Below are 10,734 nucleotides of genomic sequence, written 5' to 3'. Positions count from 1 at the left end.
TGTACACTTGACTGAGTCAAACAGAATGATCACTGAATTATATCTTTGTGAGAGAGTGAGAAGCAGCTCCCTGGCTCCAGTGCAGTTTCTCCCAATTGACAAACAATGCCCTGTCACCATGCACTCAAAGAACTTAATGCTAGTACATGACAGTGCCAGTGATCTCAGAAGCAGGACAAATAGAAAGTCTGTCACTAAATCCCACAATGTTCCTTTGTTTTTTTTGGCTGCTTGTTCTTAATTTATTCATTTCTTTCCCTTCTCTTGTGGATCTCTGTCCAGGTCAGACAAAAAGTGGGAGCATGGAAATAAAGAACATAACAACCGTGACTGAATTTATCCTGGTGGGGTTTCCCAGTGAACACAATGTGGAGATTCTCCTCTTCATATTCTTCCTTGTTATGTACCTGGTGACAGTTCTCGGTAATGCTCTTATCATCATGTTGATCTGCCTTGACTACAGACTTCACACACCCATGTATTTTTTTCTCTGCAATCTATCCCTTATTGAAATCTTCATGACCACCTGTGTGGTGCCCAAAATGTTGGCCAACTTCCTTACTGAGAGGAAAACCATTTCCTTCATTGGCTGCTCTGTCCAGTCATATTTCTACTTCTTCATGGGATCCACAGAATTCATCCTTTTTGCTGGCATGTCTTATGATCGATATGTGGCTATATGTTATCCACTGAGGTATTCTACAATAATGACTGGGAGGGTGTGTGTCCAGGTAGTCATTGTTTCTTGGGTTTCTGGATTCCTACTCATTCTGATGTCCACTATTTTGAAGTCAAAATTACCTTTCTGCGGCCCTAATGTGATCAACCACTTCTTTTGTGACAGTGCCCCTGTTCTTCACCTTGCCTGTGCTGACATTTGGCTTATTGAACTAATTGACTTTCTCTCTTCTCTGATTCTCCTACTTGGCACTCTGTCATTGACACTAGCCTCTTATAGCTACATAATCTCTACCATACTCAGGATTCCTTCTGCACAAGGAAGACAAAAGGCCTTTGCCACTTGCACCTCCCATTTCACTGTTGTCTCAATGGCCTATGGCATCTCCATATTTGTCTATGTCAGGCCTTCGCAGGCTGACACCATGAACTTCAATAAAGTCCTAGCTATTCTCTCCAGCATTGTGACCCCCTTCTTAAACCCTTTTATCTTCAGCCTAAGGAATGAGCTAATGAAGCAAGTCTTCAGAGAGACCCTGAAAAAATGCCTATCAATCCCAAAAAATGAGAGACTGTTGTGACTCTGGTTGAAAAGACATTTTGAAAGCATCTTAAAAAAGCAAGAATCTCTTTCTGCTACACATTGTTGTGACAAGGGGGCCTACATACAAATTCTACCTCTAGCTTAAAGCCTATTGCTCTGGTCTAAAAGTCTTTGAGTAGGAAGTCAGACTAGATAGCAACAGTCTTTTTTCTGGCAGTCTTGTTTTTTGAATACACTATCTGAATGCACAGCAAATGTAGCATTCCCATGACTTTGTCATTAGAGAATCTAATATTGAAACCTAGATCTTAAATAGGTGATGTCCATTGGCACAACCTCACTAATGTTAATGGACCTGCACTGATTTACAGCCTGGGGATCTGTTCCAGTGTCCCCTGTGAAACAATGTCTACACTGGAGATTTGGCCTTTTGACTACAAAGGATAAAACCATGAAAATAATGACAGTCTGAATTAAAATAATACTATCCAAGTATAACACCAGTTTTTGCACATGTGCAGCACTGCACTAAGGATACCACACTATTATAATTCCTAGCCATCCCACTGGTGGATCAAGACACAATGGTGTTATGACCTGTACCAACATGGAACAAAAAGGTGATACTACTCCCTGAATCCTCTCAGAAAACCTGATGATCTTTTTTCCCCGTTTTTTCTGCTGCAAGGTGCCTTTTCAACGAAGTTCACAAACACAAATATAATTCCAAAAATGTGAGTTCACCCACTGGTATCAATGGAACTACTTATACACTAGAAGCCATAAGTAATTGCATGTGGTTTTTTTATTTTTTTTACTGGATGGGGGGCCTGGTAGCTTGGAGAAACTGATACAACAAAAGAGGGAAGTTTATTTCTGTAAGTCAAAGGCTAGATGTTTAACTACAACTATAAGCTTCTGCTGTTCTATCAACGTTGAATGAACCTACATGGGAAGATGCAGCACATGTCAATGAATGAGGGTTTTTTTTCTGTAAATTAAGGTATACCATCTCTCTGAACAATATAAAGTAAGCCAACAGAAGCACTCTTTTGTCAGCCTGGTTGTATCTATGCCATGGGTTTCTTTCACTGGTTCAAACACACAGTGAAAACACATGTTCAGGTTTGATTCTTTGATTTGTTTTTTCCTTAATGTATATCTCTGTTGGTATGCATAACCTTGTATAAATTGTCTAGAATTGCATGTGTAAGATTACAGAAATCGAGTTTGTATACCCTTAGAAATTCCAATTCATGGAAAAATCTGACATTAGAATATTTGTTCTCATTCCAGTTCAGGGCAAAAAAAATACACTTGAAATTTCATATGAAACAAAAGTGTAAAAAAAAAAAATTCCATGATTATTTTGCTTAGAAGTTCTAAAAGATATTGAGGAACAAAGTTAGTCTGTTATTTCATTTTATTCACCAAAGATGTCAGCTATTTAATCCCAATTGAAGCTTCTTGTGTTGCATTTCATTAGCCAATTTACCCACGAGTCACACATGTATATGACTTAAGTGACCAAAATGGAGCTTTAAATATCTCCTCCACTTGTGATGAAAGTCCCAGTTGTAGCTATGTGAATCAATGGCATGTCTCCACAATCAGCTATCTCTAGATGTGAAGAGGCTCTATATGGCTAGGGAGATTCTGCTGAAGTGTCTCTAGAGCCCTGGGCAGGTCAAAAAAATGTAGTCATGCTAAGAACATAAATACAGGCACTTTGTCTCTGGTGCAGGAGGGGCTTCTGAGGTTTCTTAGCATGTTTCCTACACCTAGGGCAGTAACAGGAAGGGTGCAAGTGGCTATGGTCACCTGTCAGGCAGTGAGGCATAGCCAAGAAAGAAAGGACTCCAGGGAAATGACCTACACTAAGATTTAGGGTATTCCAGCTAACTTTAAGGTCCAGGAGGTAGTAGGGGGGAAGTTTCAGAGGCTAGAATAGGGACTAGAAGGCTGTGTAAGGGAATTTAGGATGAAGCAAGGAAATGCTAGAGACAAAATGAGGAGGTAGGTGTGGGAACAAAATGAACCTCATAAGGAATGGGAAGCTGGGTGAAGAGGGGATATGTGCCCCTCAGGCCATGTCTCCTAAAGAGTTTTCCAAAATGCTCCCCTGGGCATGCTGTGTACTGGGACTTGTGCTCTGTGCAAGGGGAGATTCAGGATTTTGGAATGGTGGATGTGGGAGCAGTGACCTGTGCTGCACTGCAGGGGTGGCTGCACCCCCAATCCCATTCCCTCCCCCATTCCCATTCCCTCCCCCCCACACACACTCCAGGGTAGGAAGACCATACTGCAGAAGGATCAGTGGGACACTTTTTTTAAAAGTCCCTCAAGTGGTTTCCTCCCCTTCCTCTCCATGCTCAGCAGCATGTTTCCTCCCCTCCCCACACATTCCCATCTCTGCCATCCACTGCTGCCAATGCTATGGTTCCCCAAATGATCCAGGCAGAAGACTGCTCCAGAGGCACTCCTGCCCTGCCCCAGTTGGTCTGCATCTGGACCTAGACTCTTACAGAGGCAGCAGTGGACAGGTTTGCTTTCCACATGTCTGCTCCTGGGCTGGCAGGGAATACCCAGAGGTACTGGATAGAGAGAAGGAATCTGCTCACTCTTGCTGCTATCCCTGGCTGAGCCCAGCTTCATGTGGAGCCTGGCTGGAGTTGGCAGGAATGGCTTTGAAGATTCTTCCCTGCCCTCGAGACAATTGGAGACTGTAGCACTGGTGGTCAAGTGGGGGTGGGCGTGGATGGGGGAAAACATGACAGAGCATGGAGGGTGACCATTCTTACTTATTCTGGGGTCTTAAAAAAGTTTCATCTCGTCTTCCTGCATCTGCATCACTTCAACACTCCTAGGTCAACCTCTGACTCTGTGCCTGAGAAGGAAACCAAGGCATGAGAGTAGTGCCAGGCCCGTTGTACCTACTTCATTTGATCCTTGAGGCATTGACCCAGAAAACACCAATTACCTCTGAAACAGTGACATGGATGCTTCTAGATATAGGTAGGGGTGCCATACCTTTAATGGTAACCTCCAGGTCAAAGCTGCAGATTGCAACCTGCCTCTTGAGGAGATGTGACCTTGCCCACCATCTCAGGTTCATCCACTTCTTCTGAATGGACTCCACTGATTATTCATGCCCCATACAGACTTGATCTGCTGACACAGTTCTCCTCACAAAAGGCCTTTCCCATTTTGCTCCACCAGATGCTGGATTATAAATTTGTTGGGGGAAAATAGAGATGCTGAATAGGGATAGTGCAGTGCTGCCTGACTCTCCCCTGAGCTACCTTGGCTTCTTTCATGGCAGTGTCAGCCTTTGCCAGTGGTGGGCAGCTTGCTAGCAGGTAAATCAGGAGCCATACTCCCAATTTTGGGAGGTGAGGGTGGCATTAATAATTAGACCACAGATTCATAGAAGTTTAGGTCTGTAAGGGACCTCATGAGATCATTGGATCCATGCCCCCTGCTCTGGGCAGGATTTCTTGAGTTCAATTCCTAGATATAAGAAAGGAATTGTACGTAGTGATTCATGCAAGGAAGGTAAAACATTTTTCCAAAACTTTTAGATTCTATTCCAGTGTGGTCAAAGAGTGAATCTAGTACAGTAATTCTCAACCAGGATGTCCTTGCACACTGGGTTGCCTTGAGCACCTGTAGAGGATGGTGTGGGGTGCCACACTGTTAGGCATGCAAACACAAATCACAGGATAAACCTAAAGATTTCAAATAGGAATCTATAGCATTAAAAACATGCTGACACATTGTAGTCTTTCAGAGTTCTTTACAATGGAAGAATTGCTTTATTATTTTTCTATAGTCCAAAACCAAATGAAAACTAAGAGCCAACAATTTCCAAAAGGGCGCTTTGAGTCTGACATAGCGGGTAGAGTAGGAAACCTAAAGATTACAATGGCTGGATCTTTATTATAGGTATGGGAAAGGACACTCGTCTATTGGCTATAATAACTAATATACTCATCCTTGCTGTCTTATTCTTTATTTTTTGTGCAAAATATAGCATTTTCAATAGGATAAGTGGAGAATAGTCCTACTCAGAATACCCTATAAACTCAAAGGTGGGGTAGGTACCCTATATTCTTCCTATCTTTCTATTTTTTAGTTTGCTTGCCATATTCTGTCTTCATTTTGCTTTTTTATTTTGTTTGTGATGTTTTTTTCCTATTCTGATAGGCACAGGCTTCAGGAGACCCCTGAAGGTCTATCTAGAGGAGGATTTAAAAATGGCTTGAATAATATTAGTGTACAGGTCCCAATGACTACCACTGAATCACTTCTAGTTTGTTCATAGGAATGTAGAAGGAAGCCCCATGAGGGAAAGTAATGGATGACATTTATATATGACATTTCCTTTTTTCCCCATGCAGTACAATTTACCATCTAGTTCAAAGCCTGAAACATGGTTCATTTCAACATTATCCATTAGACCAGAAATACCACAGACACATGGCCCAATAGCTAAGGTGTCTCACTTTGGATCAGAAGATTACAAGTTCAAATCCTATCATGGTTGTAAGTTGCTTCTTGCCTGTGCAGGGCTCCCTTTCAACTCAGTAGGCCTGGATGAGCTTCATCCAAAAATGCTGAAGGATTTACCCAGGGGTCATAACAGAGCTGCTGGCACAGCTGTGTCTGTGCTCCAGTCAGATCCCAGAGGACTGGAAAAGAACCAATGTGGTCTCTTTTTTCAAGAAGGGAAAGAGAGAGGAACCAGAAAACTATAGGCCAGTTAGTCTCACCTCTAACCTTGGGAAAATTGGAAAAATGTTAAAGATCACATTTGTGGGAGCCCAGCAGGGGAAATAATGCTGAAAGGAAATCAACACTGGTTCATTGCAGGTAGATCCTGCCTGACTAACCTTGTTTCTTTTCATGACCAGGTCACAAAATACTTAGATGCAGGAGTCAAGGTAGATGTCATCTGCCTAGACTTTAAGAAGACCTTCAATATGGTATCTCATTCTGTTCTTGTAAATAAACTGACAGGCTGTGATGTAGAGGAGTACACGGTCAGGTGGGTGGCAAATTGGTTTAGGGGTCACATCCAGAGAGTGGTGGTGGACAGACTGTTATCAACCTGGAAAGATGTGGGCAATGGAGTCCTGCAAGGCTTCGTCTTTGGACCAGTGCTGTTCAATGTCTTCGTAAGTGACTTGAACAAAGGCATAGAGCGCACCCTGTTCAAGTTCTCAGATGATACCAAATTATGGGGCAAAGCTAACACACCAGAAGGTAGGAAACAGATCCATGTGGGAAAATGGGCAGAACGAAATAGGATGCAGTTCAACAAAGAAAAGTGCAAAGTGCTGCACCTGGGCAAAAAAACCCACCAACACACATAGGCTGCGGGATGACCTTCTCAGCAGCACAGCAGCGGAAAGGGATCTTGGAGTCATAGTTGACTCCAAGATGAACATGAGTTGTCAATGTGACAAAGTGATCAACAAAGCTAACCGTACTATATCATGCATTAGCAGTAAGGCTGTGTGAAATTTTGCTGGCTGTTTCATTTTGACACTGTTTCAACTCATTTTGAGGTCGAAACAGCAAAATCAAAAGGAAACAAGGGGCGTTGAAATGTTTCGACCATAGCGCTGTGGATGGGAAGTCAGTCCAGCTGGGCTGATTTCCCATTCCCAGGGCTAGATCGTGCAGGGGTGGGGAGTCAGCCCAGCTGGGGGAGACTGGACAAGCACCTAGCTGGGGTCATCTGACCCCAGCGCTTTTTCCTTTCCAGGGCAGGGTGTTAGATTCGATGACCTACTGAGGTCCCTTCCGACTGTAACATCTATGGATCTATTTCAAGTCAAGCAAAGTAATTGATAATGGTATTCTTCTTAATATGCAATAATTTGCTCTATTGAGTTGCTTTTGGTTAATGTCCAGCTTCAGTAATCACATGCGTCAGTGAGTTCTATACTTTGCATTTCTTCTCTTGTTTTATTTCAGAATAATAAGATGGGAACTCAACTGCCCTGGTGATGGTTTTTAACAATGGTTAAAAGCAAATCAGTGGACATTTTTTAGATAGTTTTCAAAATCTTAAAAAAACTGGGGAACAACTTTTATTATATTTTCAGCTATTTGAAATCAGAAAAAAATGCATAAAAAGGAAACTTGAAAAATACAAAATAGAGAATTGGAAAACTGAGAGCTCAGTGAACTTTATAATGATCCCCATTGGAACTGAACTGCCAGAGACTAATAGTCAAATCCCCGATGTAGCATCTGTATGGATAATGCTCAGTGAAACTCAAGTCAATTGGCAGTTTATCCTAATGCCAGTGGTAGCTGGAACCTAAATGATATAAATGGAATATTTCTAGATCTGATCCTCTTTGGAAGTAGATGTGTTTTCTAGTTCACCATGAGAGTGCTGCACTTCATAAAAGGCAATCATAAAAACTTGACTTCATAAAGGCAGTCATCACTGAAAATACGGCTACAATAGGTAGGATATTTTATTTTAAAGTATGGGAAAGATCTGGTGTGATACAAGGGATGAAATCATAAAGGAGGATTATACTTTAACCTCATAACAATATTCAGGAATATTAACAATATTAAGGAAGAATGGACTGGACTGTAATGTGGATAGAAAACTGGCTGGAGCACTGGGCTCAGAGGGTAGTAGTCAGTTGGCAGCCGGTATCAAGTGGAGTGCCCCAGGGATTGGTCCTAGGACAGTTGTGTTTAATATGTTCATCATGACCTGGAAGATGGCATAAAGTGCACCCTCAGCAAGTTTGTAGATCACACCAAGCTCTGCGGAATAGTAGATATGCTAGAGGGTAGGGCTAGGATTCAGAGTGACCTAGACAAATTGGAGGATTGCAACAAAAGGAATCTCATGAGGTTCAACAAGGACTTTTGCAAAGTCCTGCACTTAGGACGGAGCAATCCCATGCACCGGTACAGGCTGGGGGCTAACTGGCTGGGCACCAACTCTGCAGAAAAGGACCTCGGGGTTACAGTGGACAATAAGCTGAATATGAGCCAAAAGTGTGTCCTTGTTGCCAAGAAGGCTAACGGCATCCTGGGCTGCATTGGTAGGAGTGTTCCCAGCAAATCAGGGGAAGTGATTCTTCTCCTCTAATCAACACTGGTGTGGCCACATCTGCAGTACTGTGTCCAGTTCTGGGCCCCTCACTACAGAAAGGAGGTGAACAAATTGGAAAGAATCCAACAGAGGGTAACAAAAATGGTTAGAGGGCTGGTGCACATGACTTCTGGGAAGAGACTGAGGGAACAAGGCTTATTTAGTCCAGAGAAGATAAGACTGAGAGGGAATTTAATAGCAGCCTTCAACTACTTGAAGCGGGGGAGGGTTCAAAAGAAAATGGAGATAGATTGCTCTCAGTGGTGGCAGATGACAGAAGAAGGAGCAACAGTCTCAAGTTGCAGCAAGGGAAGTTTAAGTTAGATATTAGTAAGAATTTTCTCACTAGGAGGGTAGTAAAGCACTGAAAAAGTTTACCCAGAGAGGTTATGGCCTCTCCATCCTTGGAGGTTTTTAAGACCTGTCTAGCTTTTTATAAGCCTTGGCTGAGGTGATCTATTTGTGGATCATCCTTCTTTGAGCAGGGGGTTGGATTAGGTGGCCTCCTGAGGTCTCTTCCAACCCTAATTTTCTATGATTCTATAATTTAGCTTTTCAGTATGTGCTTATTATGCAAATAGAACTAAACAAAAACATATTTAGGGTGATCTGGCAGAGAAAAAAAGATACTGAAGTTTCCATTTTTGAATCAACAAGGTCAGTTTGACTAATTAATCTCTGTCTTTGTTTTTCTCTCTGCCCCCTTCTTTTTCCTCACCTTCATCTCTCTGATCATAGTGACCAGAAATCCCTGGTGCTTAGAAATGTTCTATCAAAAGCCTTGCCAAAGCATTTGGCTTTGATGAAGCAGCATATTTTGCTGAAAATATTCTGAACACCTCTGCTAAAGATATGTGCTTCCATAATACATGTGGGAATGCTCAGATAAGGAAAGGGTAGTCTGGGTAAAGGTACATTCAGTACTACTGCAATTTTTTTTTTTATATATATATAGAATTGTGCATATACATAAATCACTTTTCCTTCATAACTTCCTGTGAGAAATAGAAGAGAACATCCTCATGTTCTGGAGAGATAGATATAGATATATATATATCAGCCAAAACTACTGACATGCGATTACAAATGGAGATAGTGATATATAAAATCACACTTCTCATTGGCCTCTCTTCTAAGCACTGGACCAAGCTTTGTCTCAGTTCCACAGAGAAACCAAGACTGCTGTTGGTTGGTGCTCTGTTTTAATAACTTATTTCCTACAGCAGAGGCTAACAGCTTGTGGACTGCCCCAGTCCAGCGTGGGCCAGGTGACTTCTGCAGTGCATCAGCAGCAGGGGAGTTTGCCTGTGCCCACACCAGGGCCAGGTGTTCCTGGCACTTCTGACTTCCTGCTCCCCTGCCTCACAGCTGGGGAGCTGTTCATCTTCCAGCCAGTGTGGATTTGTGCCTGAGCCAAAACGAGACAGCTGGGAGCTGCATCTATGCCTCAGGCACTTCTCTCCACCCACAGCTGCAAGCTGTCCAGCCCCTGCTCAGTTCCCCACTGGCTGGAAGCTCTGTCTGTGCTGCAGGGAGAAGTGACAGCAATGCAGGGCTTGGCAGAGCTCCTCTCTGCCCACATCTAACACAGGCAGGGGCAGAGTCACAGCCCTCCATTTCCATGGGCCAGACCCAGTGGCTCTGCAAGCCACTGGCCCACAAGCCATTTGTTGCCAACCCTGTCCTAGAGGCAAAAAAGTACCCATGACTCTTGATTGCTTCTCCTGAAGAGTGGGCAGTACTTGTTCCATAGAACTGGAATTAGAGAGCTTTAGAAATGTGTTTGACTTTGAGGTGACAAACTCTCTCCCTGGCCTCTGAGCTCAAAATAGAAAGTTAACTGGGAGCAGCAAAGCCATGCTTAAAACCAGACCCCTGCAGGTTACATCCCTGCCCCTTCTCTCCCCTACGCACACACACATTTCTTGTAACCCTATGTATCGACTGGAATTTAATTGTTTGTATCATCATAATGCCTATATTTAGAGAGGGAAATTTTTAGTTGACCAGGACACAAAGATAAAAGTTTCCTCTTGACTAGCAGACTATTAAGATTTATCTGGTAAAAAATAAGTACCAGTGGAACCCTGAAATGTTTATATAACAACCATAAAGACAGGGTATAACCTATATGAAATCCTACGTATTATATATACATTTTTTTTTGTTCTGCTTTTTTCCCCTTGTTCATTCTTCATTTCCAGCACCAAGACTTCATCTTACCATCTTTTTTCTATATGTGCTCTTAAAAATTGATTTCATAATTCTCTCCGCCTAGTTCATGGAAATGACTTGGCATCTTATGTCTTAGCATAAATTTGCACCCCTATTAGGGATCACAAAACTAATACCTTCTGCAGCAGGGTAGTACTTGTACAAT

The 10,734-nt window shown here is 42.6% G+C and overlaps 1 protein-coding gene across 1 annotated transcript; it reads left to right on the top strand.

Moving 5' to 3' along the window:
* The first annotated feature begins 302 nt into the window (after window positions 1-302).
* Window positions 303-1,259, top strand: LOC102566514 (olfactory receptor 6M1-like). The gene has a single exon (XM_006259099.1). It carries the CDS (start codon window positions 303-305, stop codon window positions 1,257-1,259), a length of 957 nt encoding a protein of 318 aa, XP_006259161.1.
* Window positions 1,260-10,734: the final 9,475 nt, after the last annotated feature.

The sequence above is a fragment of the Alligator mississippiensis genome, chromosome 7 (assembly GCF_030867095.1).
Source record: "Alligator mississippiensis isolate rAllMis1 chromosome 7, rAllMis1, whole genome shotgun sequence".
NCBI classification, from domain to species: domain Eukaryota; kingdom Metazoa; phylum Chordata; order Crocodylia; family Alligatoridae; genus Alligator; species Alligator mississippiensis.
The sequence above is the reverse complement of the archived record's forward strand: the minus strand, read 5'-3'. Positions and strand labels throughout refer to the sequence as shown.